Below are 17500 nucleotides of genomic sequence, written 5' to 3'. Positions count from 1 at the left end.
GATTTAATGCATTTTAATGATTGCTCCAGTACATTAGGACTACATCAGTGTTGTTCCTTAGTTTCATTGTCTTCTGTCTCGATCTCCAGGAGATGTGGTGGTTTTCTTTTACACTTTAGCTTCTATCTTCATCTTTTGAACATCCTGGATGTATCCTTCAAAAACATGAGAGGCAAAAATGCCCCGAAAATATAGCTTTAACCAATCTGTGAACTAAATCTAATGATGAAAAGCTTGAAAATAATTTAGAATTTGGTGAATAACCCTTTATTGATACTGACGACATATTGAAACCCAGCTGGTCAGGTTTGTTTGTGCGTCTTTATACTCTCAACTCTCCGAGTTGCCCCTGACCTGGACTCACCAGGACTCATCAGTTATATAACTCAGATGTGTTGCATCCAGCCTGGCGCCCACAAATCCCCGTCACCTCCACTGAATCCCACCGAGCCTTCGGGGCTGGCATCGAATAACGGTTTAACCCCCCCCCCCCGCCCTCACTCACTCCCTTTCCAAATGAGGCCAGGGGTTTGATCCAGGCCGAGTCACATCGGTTGCCTAATGCCCCTCTGACACATGCACACTGCAACCCTGAACCTATCTCGACATCACCCGGAGAGGAGCCGTGTGTGAGAACGCAAATGTCCAAATTAGTTGGACCGGACATTGAACAGGGTTTTTACCATTTCAGGATAGTAGATGGGGAAATCCATTTTTAAAAAAAGGTGGCACAGTTAGCATCTGGGCTTCTGGGCGACTTGAACCCGAGCCGTCACATGGTTTCAGCCTCAGAGAGGATTAGATTAGACAGTCATGTGTGACCAATCAGCTGTTGCAGGGCTGCAGGTTCTCAACAGTCCAGTGCAGATTTTTGTGACGAGCGTCCGAGGTTTGTCTCCTCTGTACATGTACATCTGCTTTGTTACTGAGACACCGTGGCTCTAAAATACTACAATACCCAGAAGACTCAGCGGGTGTTACCATGTAAAAGAGCTGGTTCAGGATGCTTTGACATGTTAGCTGCTGAATTGATCCCAGGATCTCTCTTTCTTCTTTTCCTTTTCGGAGCTTGAAGTGCTCCAACTGTCACAGAAACACCAGCCGTGTGTCCATAAAGGTGTTTATATGAGCGATTTGAAGTATCTCGTTAGAAACGCTTACAGTAGAAATTCTATACAACTTCCTCAATTACGCAAAAAAAAATTGTTTTTTTACGCTCTTGCATTAAATGAGATATGGAAATGTTTTTCTGATCTATCCATCTTTAACTTTGTTTATTGTGCGTTTTGTCTCTTTTTTGGTAAATTAATTACACTCAAAATAGGAGAGTATGGAAGTGGAGACCTTTGAGGATGTTTAATAAATGAACAAAATCAACCACCATCTAATCATTGTATTCATTCTTTTACTTCACAGTTGTATTTTTAAGTTTCTTCTTGTCCGATTTAATTAGACGGTAAGAAAACCCAGAGCTTCGACCCCGCCCACCAACTGCTCTCAACCAATGAGATGAACCCTGAACACAGATCTGCCTCTCAGATGTGTTTCTAGAACTAACACACACACACACACACACACACACACACACACACACACACACACACACACACACACACACACACACACACACACTTGTCCTACCTTGCCGTCATGCTGCGCCACAAGTGAGCTCCTGTGGGAGAGGAGAGATCTATTATTCAGGAAGGTCACAGCAACGGAAAACGGCATAATAATGAGAGTAAAATGGCCGAAAAAAACTATAAGGCCGCAGTATGAGCAGATAAAGAATGACAATATAGAACAAGGCAGGTGTAGAAATATAATCATAGAAATGACACGTTCATAAACACTTTAAAAAGCTGCATTATACCTTACATTTAGAACATATCTATAAATAAGGCGGTTAAAGTATTGTTCAAACAGGAAAGAGACAAACTAAGCATTAAAATCAACCCCACACTAAAAGTACACAGAAGCATGTGGACACGTTGTACTTCATAGTACTGAAGGCAGGTTCTTTAGATGCAGACATGCTGCAGGTTACGGCGAGATGCAAACTGTGTCTGCAACGCTGACGTTTGGAAGCCACGAGTCCGCCGATTTGCCCGTCGCCATCTTGTTTTGTTTTTATCAACCAGTGAACAGGAAGTGACCATATCTGGACTGAGGAGGAGCGACGTAGAGACGCCGTATACGTCTCTGGTAGAGACCTGTCAATCAGCGTGTAGCCCCGCCCCTTTTACAACTAACGAGTGTTTCTATCATCGATTAATCTGCACATCATTGTCTTCATCAACTGATTTAACAGAAAAAGTGTTTAAAGACACGGATTGAGATTCGTCGTTCTGTTCGACCAAAACTTTTCGACCATAAATACGATAATTATTATTATTATCGATTATTAACACAGCTGCTGTTGCATTTCCTGTCGACTAATTGATTAATCAAGTATATTTAAAAGAATCATAATTCACAGAAAATTACTAATATGGATATATGGATATTCTGAGTTTCATGATAGAAATAGTTCATATTTCTACCCCTGAGATGTATACATACACACACACACACACACACACACAGTATTTTGGTGATACCTGTGGATCTGGACCGAGCGAAGTCTCTGGCGGTCACCGTGACGACCAGCAGAGCCAGCAGGACGGCCATGAGGCTGCAGGTCCTGAAGGAGCTGAAGGCCACGAACCTGAAGGGAAACCACACAAAGGCTCACTGACGCCTTCAGGTCATCGATGGAACAACGTCTTCAGAGAGGTTAGACTAAATTCACAGACTTCCACATTTTGGTTTTAGAGTTCAGTTTTCTTTGTAGCAACGAAGGAACTGAAGATTACTTTGCATCCATCTAATGGATTTATTACATGAAGATCACAGTGGGGTGTTTGTCCAGTACTTTAATGTTAATTCTATCGTAGTTAATCCTGTTACTTCAATGCTTCTTCTTTGCTCTCTTATGTTGTGATGCAGGACTACAGAAGGCTTGTCTGTGATATAAAGATATAAAGATATGGACAAGTACTGTAGTAATACTGGAACAGAACACATGTCAAAGCTTTACACTACATCTGGAATGCAACAGACGATCATGAGGAGTCATATATACACACACACAGTATATATATATATATATTCTCAAAGAATCATAGTTCACAGAACAATCCACAATATTACTAATATGTATATTTTGCTTTTGATTATAGAGATAGTTCATATTTCTACCCCTGAGATATATATATAAATATATACATATACACACATATACTGTATATGTGGTATTTTGGTGATACCTGTGGATCTGGATATATATACTAATACAAATCCTTACGATGGCTCTGAGTGTATATATATATATACTATACATATATATGTTTAAAACATTTCCAAACAAACAGGATAAACTGAGTACACTATTTAGAAACCTTTGATTTTGATTTTTCAATATATTAATATTATAGTGGCACCATAATAATAACTGAAAACAAAGAGTCATTATCTGCCTTTAAAACATTATACATAACAAACACATATTATTGGAGTAGCATATTATCCTAAAGGGATTTAAAGAGGAAAAAGTAGATATAAAATATACATATATGTATATGTATATGTATGAATGAGTTGTCAGAATGGGAGTCTGTCTGGTGTCCTGCGTCATGACGCCTACCAGATCACCGCGTTGGCTGCAGCAAACAGGGCTGAGGTCCAGCACGGTCTCTGCCTCCAGCTGACCAGGCCGGTGAGGAGACACCCTGCGCCGCCCGGAGGCGCCTCATCCCCGCTGTGAGCCGCCCGGCTCGGGGGTCCCGGTGGCCCGGCAGCCGCGGTTCCTGCTTCCCGGCTCCCCATAGCATTGGAACACGTACCGGGGGTCCCTCCGCTCTGCCGCTCCGCTCCTCAGGCAGAGATCCGTGTCAAGTTAACCCGATGGTTTTTAATGATAGTGCTTCCGGTGTTGGGGTTTTCAAAATAAAAAAAGCAGCAGCTACGTTTGGAACGAGAACGGTAACAATAAAAGCAGTTGGACATTAAAAAAGCAAATGTTATGTATTCACTAAAGTATGATTATAGTGTTAATAATGTGAACATAAATAGGAGGGTTAAGGGTCTAAATATACTGCATCCAACAATGTAATATTGCTTATTTTAAGTTGGAATTGTTGATTAATTTAAATGTTTTAAGGCGGTGGTACCAACATATGGAGGTTTACAAGATGGCTAATCTGACAGGATGGATTAAAAACATATTTATATTCCGCAAAATTATATTTATTTGCCTGAAATTCCCTTTTTTTGCTGTGAAATGGGGTCTTTTTACATTTTCATCTGAAAGGAATATGAATGTGAAGACATTAACTATAACATTTGTGTTGCACTACTGTAATTACACAAAAAACAACCTGTTTTCATATTATACCCCTTTTTATTGTGAAAGTCAAAATCGCCCCACTTCCTGTCTTAGTCACTTACAGACGTCAGCTGCTGCTTGTTTTGTTTCGGTTCAGGTCATTGACGTCAGATGTGTGTGTGTGTGTGTGTGTGTGTGTGTGTGTGTGTGTGTGTGTGTGTGTGTGTGTGTGTGTGTGTGTGTGTGTTTATTGGAGTGTGACATCATTTGTTTGTGCTGTATAGCCTACTGTTATGTGTGCTATATGGAAATTATGGAAAGAAGAACACAAATACTAGAAGAGATTAACATACACACCTTCCTCAGATGGACAGTAAAACTGTAATGTTGGGTTTTCTGCCCCCTAGTGATCAAATAATGACCAAGTGCAGCTTTAAATCAGCTTTAAATCAGCTTTAAATCAGCTTTAAATCAGCTTTAAATCAGCTTTAAGCTTTGAGACACTTCAGAACTCCTGATCGTGCATACTGTCTCTCTGTCTCTCTCTCACTTGATTACTCATTGTTAGCGTTATCAGTAACACCTGTGCTTCCTCCGACAGACGACAGGTCGACATGACTGCTTGTTGCAGGTGTAGCAGAACGTATTGGTCATGTTTTACCTAAACAATGTGCTTTATAGAAGAGAGATGTTTGAAATAATTAACTTTCACTGTGACATACTATGTTGTTTCTCTAAAATGTAGATAGAAATTGTTTATTTTGTAGTGATTATGACTTTTAATGCCAAAATGGTAAATGTATTGAGTTAAGGATCAGTCAGTGGAAGTTAATATTAATAAGTATCATTGATTTAATTGACCTGAGTATGCAGCTATTCAAAATATTAGAAAATGGAAATATTTGATTTAAGTTTAGAGAACTTAAAACATTTTTTAAATATAAAATAACAACTTAAGTTAACTGAATATATAATAATTTTTTTTACCTAATATTAACTTTTAAATGTGAAGATAAATGAATTAATAAATGAATAAATGAATAAATGCCTACATGAATAAATTAATATTACCATTACGTAAATATTCGTAGGTAATCAGTTACGTCAAACATCTTAAAATTTGACACAAACGTCCACCTGGCGGTAATTGGGTTTAGTGTGTTTTCTGAATGTTTTCTGTTAAAAGAGGGCTTCCAATTACCACAGCGATACTTTATGGACGATATTGATAAAGAATGATTTGTTGAGCTCGTCAGTCACTTTGGTAGCTTCGTGAGAAAACCCTGTGGTGCAACTTGCCGACCAACATCGTTTGTTTCTTTGTTTGTTTTTGTGTTTTCTAGTTGGAAATATCTAACATCAAAAGCATGATGTTAGATATCTGTGAGATATCTAACATCATGCTTTTGTTACCAGGATAACAAATAAAAAAATGAAAAAGAAAGTACAAACCTGCTACAGTTCACTATCAGGTAGGAGTGGTGACCGATGCAGAGTTAACAGTTGTCAGGTTTCAGCTATAAGAACAACCGAGTGTGAAAACTTTATTCAAGATCCTGCCATTTCTGCATGGGCCAGTTTGCCGAATTCAATTCACTTTGCAGTATACTGGTGCTCCCATGAAACCATGCATGAGTGACGAACGTTGAGCTCTTTGTCACACCACTGCGACTTGTAATCAGCAGATGTCATTTTATGTCCTAAACGGCGAATTCGACAAACCGCTCGGCACACGTGACGGAGTCAGAATGAACCCGTCTTTGGGGAGTAACGGCAAAGCTAAGAAGCACAAAGAGACGATGACCCATTTTACTCTGCCGCCTGCACTGTTCTGGACCTCGAATCAGAATCAGATGCTCAGTGCCAAAGCGTGATCTCCAACAATGACCTGCTCCACTTTCCACTCCTTCACTCCACGCGAAGCTTCTCTTCTCCCCAACACACGCTCACATCTACAGCCCTGTTCTCAAGACGAGTTTGTGGTTTGACCAAAACAATCCCAACTCTAGGTCCACTGACTAGCTTCCAACCACATCACAGACATGTTTTACATTCTCCAGTGATGGATCCTCTGTGGTTCTGCTGACTATATCGTTCTGCAGCTGCTGTGATCGTCATCTACTCGACAGCTGAGCAAACGTCCCTCTGCCGACGAAGACGGTGTCAGACGCTCTTAGAAATAAAGGTGCTAACTAGATCCATGCACGGTTCTTCAGCTTGTCATCTTTGGAGAACCATTTTGATGCCTGGTAGAACGTTTTACAGAGGTATAGACCTATACACCTGTAACAGCTCTATTAGAGGTTCTACCAAGAACCCTTCAATGGTGTAATGGTTCCACTCTAGAGGATCTCTCCAGAATCTTTTCATCTTCTCAGGGTGCTAACAAGAACCCACCCAGGGGGTTCTGCCAAAAACCCTTTTTTGTGTTCTTCGCAGCCAATGGTTCTGGGTAGAGCCTCTGCCCTTCAGAAAAGAAACTTTTAGAACCTTTTTTTTATGATTGTGATCACATGGACTTTTGCTTTTATATTAGACATTTAGGGTTTATAAGCAGATATGCTACTCTGTAGTTTTTTTGTTGGGATTATCCTTTCTTCATCTTTGGATGGCACGTAAAATGTAAAACCAAGAATTGTACAAAACGTCCCAAAATATAAAAAATTAAATGTATTCAGCTGCAGTAATATTAGTCTTTAGAAGGAAAATCTGTGGAAAAACAGAGATTTCAAACACAGAGAACACTCACACACACTGTTACATCCATGTTTTCAAGCATGCAACATACAAGCTTGCACACACACGCACACACACACCCACTTAAACATTATCGTGCAGACACTCACTCATTCATGTTTTGTTGCACACGCACACACCATTAACAGAGAACCGTAGATGTTAGAAATGTGTGTGTGTGTGTGTGTGTGTAGGTGTGTGTGTGTGTGTGTGTGTGTGTGTGTGTGTGTGTGTGTGTGTGTGTGTGTGTGTGTGTGTGTGTAGGTGTGTGTGTGTCAGCCACTAATTGGACTGAATTTCACTGAGCAACAAAAGATCAGGCTCGAAAATTCCAGCTCTGGTTTGTACAGGCTCTGCTTTGTTGTCCCTTCGCCTCTGTTTGTTCTCTTCTAATGCTGTGTTAACAGTTATCTATCTCTCTCTCTCTCTCTCTCTTTCTCTCTTTCTCTCTCTCTCTCTCTTTCTCTTTGGTGTCTTTCTTTCTGTCTCTCTCACTTCCTCTCTATCTTTTTCTTTTTTTTGCCCCAAACGAAGCAGCGTTGGACACACCAACTGCTCAGAGGCAGAGAAACCCCAGAGGCCAGAACTCACCAGGGTCTTCCACTCATCAACTCCCAAATCTCTCTCTCTCTCTCTCTCTCTCTCTCTCTCTCTCTCTCTCTCTCTCTCTCTCTCTCTCTGTCTCTCGCACATACACACACACTGCAGGAGCCTGTTGGACAGCCACAATGAACCCCAGACCTTCACTGGAGTGGACCGTTGTCACCGTCTCCATCTATGGGAAACTTGCCGTGTCCCTCGGTGCTGAGCCTGGACCTGAGCTTTTGGTTTTCTGTTGATCTCGAGGTCAGCGCTCGGGGGTTAGGATGGTGATTGAGTTGCAGAGCACCGAGGACAGCGGTGGCGTCGGCCGCGGCCACGTGGACATATTGAGCACCGACGAGCTGGAGTGTAAGATCTGCTACTGCGCGTACAACCTGGGGAGTCGCAGGCCAAAGGTGCTCGAGTGCCACCACCGCCTGTGCGCCAAGTGCCTCGCCAAGATCCTGGACCTGGGTGAGTCGCCTCCCGATGTCGTGGTGTGCCCGTTCTGCCGCTATGTTACCAGACTGCCGGGGCAGGCGGTGAGCAGCCTGCCAGACGACTGCAACCTGGCGGCGGCGCTGGCGCTCCAGAGCAGGAACCAGAGGAACCTCCACTTCCACCAGGAGGCGACCACGGAGCTGCTTCTCAGCCCCGGGCTCCTGAGCTCTCTCATGGGTAGCAACCCACCTGTGACATCCGCTTCCTCCTCCTCGTCCGCTTCCTCTTCCTCCACCACCTACTCCTCCATCCGGGGTTCCCCTAACTTTGTGGTCATTACCATCATGGAGCCGCCGCCGCTGTTGCCTGCATCCACCCAAGACCTCCACCACCAGCCACGTGGATCCCACACGTCGAACCGGGGCTACCGCTCATCCAGCCTGGACTCCATGGCGTCCATCACGCAGAGGTGGACGGTGTGGAACTGCGCGGCCCTCCTGTGCCAGACCTCGGCCCGGGCGCTGGTGTGGCTGCTGGGGCTGCTGTACTTCAGCTCACTGCCCATGGGGGTTTACCTGCTCATCATGCAGAGGACAACGCTCGGGGTGCTGCTGGTGAGCCTGGTTCCCACCAGCCTCGTCATGATCATGGTCTACGGGTTCTGCCAGTGTATCTGCCACGAGCTGTGGGACTGCATGCCGCCGTAACGGGACAGGATGAACGGGCGATGCTTCGCATTGAATACGCTCGACAAAGGGTCTCCAGAATTCACCAATGGGGATGTTACTGTGTAACTGACCAGGTCAACACACCAACAGCAGGAAGAAATGCTCCTTTTCTTTATTGAAGAAGAGAGCAAGAACATTATGTACAAACGGAGCTCACAGTTTGGGGCTTTTTATCGTTATACATGTTAATTTGTGCTTTGTTTAGCTTGGTAGCCGACTAATTACCCAATAGAGCTCAACAATGTCAGATTCAGCTAAACCCGTAATGCCAATTCTGGTGGAATCTGCTAGATGTTATGCGTAGTAGCCTCCTGTTGTAGTGAGAAACCTGAAGGTATTCATGTTTTTTTTGGGATCTAACTTGTTTCAGATGGTGTCACAGCCATAAATGCATCAAAGTGAACTTTAACATCATGATGTCCTGGTGTTTCTTGAGCTCAGAAAAACCCTTTTTATGCACCACAAAGGGAGATCATTATGTTTTCTCACCACATATAAAGAACAAAGATATACAACAGTTTGCTCATGAAATAAAACCAGTTAAAGTCTGTTAAAGGTGTTTCTTGTTCAAGCTGCAGAGTCCCTTTATAACTTTCTTGCTAACAAGTGTTGACTAGTAGAGAGTAGCAAATCATCTTTTCCCAAATATTTTGAGATTCATGTCATGCAGGTAAATTTGTAAATTTAGTGAAATTGAGATTTCTATGATTATTATTATGAAGGGGAGTTTTGACACCGGTGCAGCTAATTTGTTTGCCATATCACATTACTAGAGAGACCCACGTTGACCCGCTGGGATGGGAAGCCGGTGAGGGATCACACCTTTATTGCAGGATGAGAAAAAATGGGGAAAAAGATGCTAAAAAATATTCCAATTTTTATTCATAGTAAAACGCTGCATGCTTTTTAATGGCAAAGTGATTGAAAGCTGTCTTTGCTCCATTATCTTTTTTGTAATACTTCAAACATTGCACACATTTGAAATGAAGAATTATTTTGATAAAAACTATAATGAAAAGTACCATATAAGTACCATTTCCTGCAATAGTCTGTATTTCTAAATAAAATCAACAAACTATAAATAATTTGATTTTATGATAAGACAAGATCAAACCAATTCCAGTGATATAAGATTAAATTAAATAAATAAATAAAAAGACAATTCAAGTAAAATCTGGAAATACTCTCTAAACAAAAGTATGTTTTATGAGGATATTTCAAAGAGGACACTGACACCTCTAAATATACAGTAAAAGTACAGTAGAAGAACCTTAAAATGTATCAATACGATCTTACATCCATTCTACTACATGCTGGTGGCCAGTGTTCACAGGTGTGACACAAAACCTGCAGCTGAAATAATGCTAATTCTCTAAATCTCAATCGCCTTAAGCTCTTTTTTGTTCTGGGAGCCGGAGAAGGAGGGCAGCGTGAGTTCAGCCTCCGCTGCATCATGACTCACGGCTGCTGTGACAGCTCTCCCCTCCCCTCTAGTGACGCAAAGAAAGACCGATCAGCATCCACCGCTTCACCAGATTCTCTCTGTCGCCGACAGAAACATATGCCAGAAACTCCAATTTAGAAAAAAACTAATATATATTCAGTGATGTTCCAGAAATCCAGAAGTGGCAGAAAAGTCATCTCCTTTGCTTCACATCAAGAATAACACAAAATAAAGGCTGCAGGAGTGTTTACACAAACAGTTTGAAAGTCAAATGAAAGTGTCACGCTGTGATTACAACATAATGTCTGAACTGGAGAACATCAGGGCCAGAAGAACCCTCCGTGGGGCCCGGGGGGCAAATATATGCTGAGGGCCCCTTAGGCCCCCTCGTTTCTACCACTCTCTGTGTTTGTGTATTAGTATTCAATTCAATTAATCATGAATGAATGTAGAAACATGCATCATAGAAGTACAAGATAATCAGGAATGATAGAGGCTTTAAAACTTGATGTTTTGACTCAAGACTACTTAATAATACAGATGCAAACTATCCAGTGTTTCTCACCAAAGCACATTGTGTGTATCTTTAAGGTCTGACAAACATGTTGAATGCATTTCATTCCTTATAAAATATTTGCAAAAAGTTCTTTTTTTACTAAACATGACAACTAAATGTCGATTCGTGGAAGCAGACATGTGTATTGCATTGCGTTGAATCGTCGTGCCTTAAAACACAACCAGGGGCCTGTTGTTCGAAACCTAGATAAGGGATTAAGCCGGGATATGTTGGTTATCCTGGCTGAATTTAGCCTTTAGCAGTCGGTTGTTCGAAAGCTGGATAACTTTATCCTGGTCAAGTTACCATGGTGATTTATTCTCTGCAGCTAGCCTGCTCCAGACCAGGCTAAATGCCAAGCTTAGTTGATTCTGTTGTCTGATCTTTGGAGTCAGAAATGAATGTGTTTTATACAGTCATTCCATGTTCTGATGAAGGCTACGCATTGGCCTCGTTTTTAACCAAACAACACGTCGGCTAAATTATTATTTAAAAAAAATAAATAAAACAAAACATGATCAAATTAAATAAATAAATAAAGTTAGCCTATTACGATAGTTCTTTTTCATAATTGGGGCCTATTTGTGTGTTCGTCATTGTAAATAAACACCCTTCATATTGTTTGCCAGCTCAAATCTGATTTTATTGCAGTCATTACAGTCATTAGAAATGGCTGCACTTGCAAAGGTGCTTGCAATTAATTACACGACTCCTTTAATCAGTCCGTCTCCAAACTTCAAGACAGCAGCGGTGCTTCATTTTATGAGAGGTGTGTCACCTTACGTCAGCATTCAGATCTGCTGTTCATTGGAGGAAAGTGTCCACACCTGTCGTCTCATCAGTGAATCTGTGATCAATCTCTGTGGTCTACTGAAGGAAGCCGTGGCCGCGCACTTACTCAAATTAGTTAGACCTGGCTTGACAAAGCCGCCCCTCTTCAGCCTGGCTCGGCGTTCGAACAACCAACTAAGCCAGGATGAACTTATGAGACTTTGTCCAACCTGGCTTTCCCACTTATCCTGGATGTCTTTATTCTACTTTCGAACAACAGGCCCCAGGACCCCGCTTGTGAAAACATGGCTCCATAGCGCTCCTAGTGGTCAGAGACGTCACAGGATGCCTTTAAAGACCCCATAACTCAGCTCATGCTGTGCTTTTAGCTGTGCGTTCTGTATGTGGAGCTGAAGACTTTTGGAGCGGTTGTTCTCTTATTTAGTTTGGACGGTTCTCCAGCCTTTGCAGAAGATATTATTACATCACTGAGTCAAGAACAACCTTTTACAAAATTGTTCACAACTTATTTCTTTCACTTTTATTCCTCAAATATTTTTTCATAATGCCAAAAACTGACAGACTTTGCAGAATATAATTTAGCCTTTAAAATCAATATGAAAGTAGCATTACTGCCCTGCAACTTCATTACAAATCATGTGTTCTGAGGAATGTGTTCATTCTTGACCCTGACGTGTGCGTTCCAAGTGTGCAGATTGTTTACTCAAGTTGAAGTACTAATATATTCAAAAATAATACTCTGTTACAAGTAAAAGCCCTGCATTCAAAATATCACTATCAAGTATTCTCAGCTAAATGTACTTAAAGTTCTACAGAAGCATGGGCCCTGTGACTGATGTGTTGTTATATATGTGATATCATATAGATATTATCTGTGAGCAGTATTTCACTGTTGTAGCTGCTTGACGGTGGAGTCAGTTTGAGTCCGGTGGTGACCAACATAAGGGTCGGGCCCCTTCAAACAGCCTGCCGTCCTAAAAACGACGTTGTTGAGAATTTTGTTTAACGGGACACTGGTTCTGTCGTGGATTACATTTATCACAAATAAGTTTAGAATAAGTCTGCGTTAGTTTACGTGAAGACGAGGCCGGATGGATGGGAACCAACGCGACCTTCACCCAGGAGACAGCTGTTCATGTCCTGTGTTAGCCAAGTCGTTCTGCAGCTCTTTTTGTTTTGCTCCTCTCGACTGAGGATGCAGTTTAGTTGCATGGAAACGTCATTTTGTAGGAAAATAGGTTTTCCTCCAAAAGGGTCACGAGATGAATCTGAGGAGTCGTGAGATGATCAACGGGAGATGAAAGAAGATTAAACTATTTTCTGCTATCTGCACTTTCACCTTTGCTTTTTAATGACAGTTTGGCTCAATGTTTTTTCTGAGCCTTTAAGATGTTTCCTCTTTAATATTGTGTATTATAGAGGCTCATCATGTGTTTTTATATGTGGAAATATTAAACTGAAAAGTAGCTGTGGAATAAATGTAGTAGAGAAACAAAATAAACTGACTCAAAGTAAAGTAACAGTGTGTAAGCGGTGTACTTGTCCTAAGCGTACTTTCCCTCTTCCTGCACTGATAATATTTTAAATTGTTCGACATGTTTTTAAGCACTTCTTACTGTCGTGACCGTTAAACGTGTCCAAGCAGGATATAAAACACACACAGTGAGGATCTTTTCCCAGAACACTTTGTCCTCGTCCTGCTGATGATAAACAGCCCGGCCCGACTGTTCTCCAGCGGACTCTGAATCTGAGCAAGTGCTTCCCTACAGGGACCGTAACATCATTTCAGATTCCTCTTTAGTGATGCAATGAACATTCCCACATGTTGCTGTGAGGGACTTTTAGCAGGCGGAGCGAGCCAAGCTTTCCTTCGGCCTGCAGTCTCCCTCATAGAAACAAAAACATCACGACATGAACCCGGTGGCGCCAAAGGATGTTTTGTATTTTAGTTCACTCACTGCCAAACAATGTGTTTAAACGACGGCGTGTTGTGAGCGCGGCGCGGCCATCGAGGCAGCCGCTGATACGGTTCAACAAGGCGACTAGACCGTAGACCCTCGGGGGTCCAGAAGACACTAAAATCAGAGTGTGTTAATTAGTTCGGCGTCGTTTAATCGGTTGTAAATGTGTATCGTAAAATCCTCTACAACACAAAGTTGATTGAAAAGACAAGGACCCTTTGTCAAAATCTATTTCTCTTGATATTGGTATTGCTGAAATACGACATATTCCTAAATTCATACGCCTTTAATCAATTAACATTAAAGCAACTGATGTTCCAGCACAGGAGGGCTGACTACTGATTGCAGCCGTGTTCTATAAATAATAATATATACACAATGCACACAGGGTATATATATATATATATATATATATATATATATATATATATATATATATATATATATATATATATATATATATTTATTTTAACTGTAACATGCTCTTAGGCAGGCTACACTTTCCATAGTCAGCTATCCAATGACGTAATGGACCCAATAATGGACTCTCAAAAACTGACCTTCTGCAGACAATAACTAAAAATAAAGTCCACACCCTGCTCCAATCGAAAACTTAACTTGCACTAAACCCACTTTAAATGATCCAATAGCAGGACCGACTAGAGGAGCTGTCATCTTAATGGGGCAATAAACACGCATCAAAGCACATTTTGCAACATGACCAGTTACCTTTAATTCTAATGTTAAACATGTTTAAAGGGCACAACACACACTACTTGTGCAATGAAAATAAAACAATAAAAACAATCTAACATGGCTCTTACAATGATGAGCGCCTGTGTCTACTTTGACCTGTGTTAATACAACATGTACATTCACTGCTTTTGTGTATTTATGACACATTCCCATAGGAAGTGAGTGGAGGCTGCTCTCAGCCAATCAGATTAGAGGATAACGCTCCGACAACAAACAAAAGATCGAGGCTAGCTGAGCTCATTATACCGTCTCTACGCTAACGTCAGTGCTTTACTTTACGCCCAACGACGATTCGCTGCTCTTGTCTTTTAACGACTTTCCTCGGATCCGGTCCCGACCCGTTAGCGTCTCTATTTGTGGCTCTTTGCGTCAGAGCTAATGTCAACCTGAGCCCGATCGCTTTTTACCTTTTGCTGGCCAAGCTAAAAACGCGTTAGCCAGGTTAGCTCCTCGGCTAACCAGGTTAGCTTCTCGGCTAGCCAGGTTAGCTCCTCGGCTAACACAGCTCTGGCTGCCTCCAGTTAGCTTAGCCAGTTAGCTTAGCTAGCTTTGCTAACCCTCCCTTTTTTTTTTCTTTCTTTTTTTAAAAACTTGACACTGACGGACACAAGTGGCTCTGGCTTGTTGCTGACCACAAACAAAAAAGAAAGTCTCGTGGTCGCCATGTCCGGGCAGTCGTCGGGCTGTGGGTTTCTGATGTCGGTCGTTGTCCACGGAGACTCCGCTCTGAACGACCAGGAAAAAGAGCTCAACCAGCGGCTCCGACGGCTCTATCCGGCCGTCAACGAGACCGAGACCCCGCTGCCACGCTCCTGGAGCCCGAAGGACAAGTTCAGCTACATCGGGCTGTCTCAGAACAACCTCCGTGTGCACTATAAAGGTATGACGACACCGAGGACGCACTTTATTATTATTGCTCAGAGGCTAACCGTCAAGCTACGCCAACGTTAGCTTTAGCTCGACGGTTAGCTGGATATCAAAGCTAAAAACAAAGTAGGCTAGTGGCTTCATCAACAACAAGGCAGAGGACATCTTGCAACGAGACCAGCTGGCGAGGTGTATCCACAGCCAGGGAAAAAAATAGACCTACTAGCTCGTTAGCTTAGCATGAAGCTTTCACTCTAAAATACAACACATTTAATGTACAACCATCCTTAAACCAAGTACATCTCAGGCTGGTTTTAGCTCGACGTGAGTCACACAATCACACCGTTGTCTTGTTAGCCAAAATGGACATTAGCTTAACAGCCCTTTATGTGATTTAATAATAATAATAACTTTATTTATACAGCAGCTTGAAAAACAGTTTACAAAGTGCTTTGACAGACAAAAGCAAAGAAATAAAAACAAGAACAGAAAGTCCAGTGAGAGAGTTTGTATGATAATGATAAACTAAGACATAAATACAACTATAAAAATACACTGTTTATATTTAGTAAAAATAGAATACATATTTAGTAAAGTCAACAAATGGAAATAAAACATAAGTCTGTATAAACTGTGTTGTAAGAAGTGATTTAAAGAGATTACTGATCTCTTCTCTCCTCAATGACAGGAAATACAGTGTCGAGTATCACCAGCAAGTAGCTCAAGTTATTCAGAAGAATCGATGGTCTTCCACTGACTGGTGACATGACGGGTGTAGGTAGATGTTAGACGTCGAGGGCTTTAATATCAGGTGACATTCAGGTTGACTAGTTGTTCATCAGGAGGGTTGTTTTTGGTGTCGGCCTACGAGTAAAGGAGAGAGTTAAAAAGAAGAAGAAGGTGTGACTGTGCTTCCTGGGTGTGTGCTACTGTTGTGGGTCTGACGCACACTCCTCCTCCTCGCTACAGCCACGATGTTCCGTCTCCGTCTCCGTGCAGCACATCCACCTGGACGCCTCACAGCAGACGTCGTGTAGCTTTAGCATCAAACGCAGCAAAGCGGTGTCCTTGTGTTTGATGTCCACAGCAGTGTTGAGCTGATGGTGTAAGGTCACCTGTGTCAAATGTCCCAGAGATGGAATCATATTAACATCAGCTAAAGAATACAGAACCTTTGATTAAGTCAAACTTAGTCTTGGACTCGTCTGTCGTTATTTATAGAGTAAACGAGGCGTATGAAACGGTGTTTGACAGCTGGAGTGAGGGAACGCTGTGAGGCAGGGGATAGGGAGTAAGAGTTAACGATAATTACGCAACACGTGCCGATAGAATTGAGGAATCCCAGACTACATGATGACTACATGAGGATCTGAGTTCTGAATAGTTGATTCGTAGATTAATCGTAAACAACTTTATTTATTGATTAGCTTAATCAAAGTCTTTCATCAAGCAGCACAGATGTCGGACGTCTGCCGGCTGCAGCTCGTCAAAAGTGATGATTTGCTCATTTCTTGTAAGTTGAACATCTTTACGGTTTTGGACATGTTCCATTTTTAAAGATGTTGCATCTGGCACTTGGTTTATGGTGGGCATGTTTCATCGTGTTCTGACATTTTGTAGATTTAAATGTAACACCTGAAACATGATGAATGGACTGATGTGAAGAACCATCGTTCTGAACACAGGCTCCGTGAGCGTTCTTGTATTTCTTGTGTTTTATTCATTCATCAAAAACATTTGCAAAAATGAGGGTGACCTCTCTTCTTTTATCTTCCAGATTTGAGGTATTCCTAAACAACGTCCAGACCGCTAATTCAGCTTTCCTCTCTGAGCAGATGACGCTACATCACCGCATACATTTGCATCTACGATAACAACAAGCGTATCTGGTTTCTGCTGGAAACATTTGGATGAAATTCTGCAGTCGTGTTTTGTTTGAGTTTTTCCAGGATTCGGTTTCTTCTCAACTTCTACGTAAACCAGCTTGCCTTCCACAGGAACGTATTACATCAGTGGTTCTCTTCCTGTTACTCGGTGCTTCCAGCCCTGATCGTGACTTTCAGAGCTGCGTCAATAACAGCAGCCTAGCTGTCCACGCATCGTAATGACCTCAAGCTGCTGCTAAGTAGCATTTCTGATACCCGACCTCTAATGTTACTGCTGAAGCGGCTCCAGCTAACGTTAGCGTCGCGAGCTAACGGGACGACGACAGCAGGTCCACGTTCAGAGCGCTCGGGCTGGGATCATGAGGACAACTTGTCCTTCTCATATGAA

At 42.0% G+C, this 17500-nt stretch overlaps 3 protein-coding genes across 3 annotated transcripts in view; 2 read left to right on the top strand and 1 right to left on the bottom strand.

Moving 5' to 3' along the window:
• The window catches only part of retreg1 (reticulophagy regulator 1), an 18052-nt gene extending 14147 nt beyond the window's left edge, over positions 1 to 3905 (bottom strand). Inside the window, exons 1-3 of the mRNA XM_068726145.1 lie at positions 3683 to 3905; positions 2598 to 2704; positions 1642 to 1672 (exon numbers count right to left, since the gene is read on the bottom strand). Coding sequence (XP_068582246.1) covers positions 1642 to 1672; positions 2598 to 2704; positions 3683 to 3864 — 320 coding nt within the window. The 5' untranslated portion in view covers positions 3865 to 3905. The remainder of the gene's footprint in view (positions 1 to 1641; positions 1673 to 2597; positions 2705 to 3682) is intronic.
• Positions 3906 to 7965: 4060 nt separating this feature from the next.
• rnf182 (ring finger protein 182) lies at positions 7966 to 8829 on the top strand. The gene has a single exon (XM_068726122.1). It carries the CDS (start codon positions 7966 to 7968, stop codon positions 8827 to 8829), a length of 864 nt encoding a protein of 287 aa, XP_068582223.1.
• Positions 8830 to 14556: 5727 nt separating this feature from the next.
• ranbp9 (RAN binding protein 9) overlaps positions 14557 to 17500 on the top strand; it is a 16991-nt gene continuing 14047 nt past the window's right edge. Inside the window, 1 exon segment of the mRNA XM_068726158.1 lies at positions 14557 to 15239. Within this exon segment, the coding sequence (XP_068582259.1) occupies positions 15023 to 15239 (217 nt within the window). The 5' untranslated portion in view covers positions 14557 to 15022.

This window comes from Cebidichthys violaceus, unplaced genomic scaffold, assembly GCF_023349555.1.
Source record: "Cebidichthys violaceus isolate CVI_PGR_0920_01 unplaced genomic scaffold, fCebVio1.0.p SCAF_38, whole genome shotgun sequence".
Lineage (NCBI taxonomy): Eukaryota > Metazoa > Chordata > Actinopteri > Perciformes > Stichaeidae > Cebidichthys > Cebidichthys violaceus.
The sequence above is the reverse complement of the archived record's forward strand: the minus strand, read 5'-3'. Positions and strand labels throughout refer to the sequence as shown.

Bases quoted from the DNA above. Each gene is read 5' to 3' on its own strand.
- rnf182 (XM_068726122.1), top strand. From the start codon at position 7,966: ATGGTGATTGAGTTGCAGAGCACCGAGGACAGCGGTGGCGTCGGCCGC.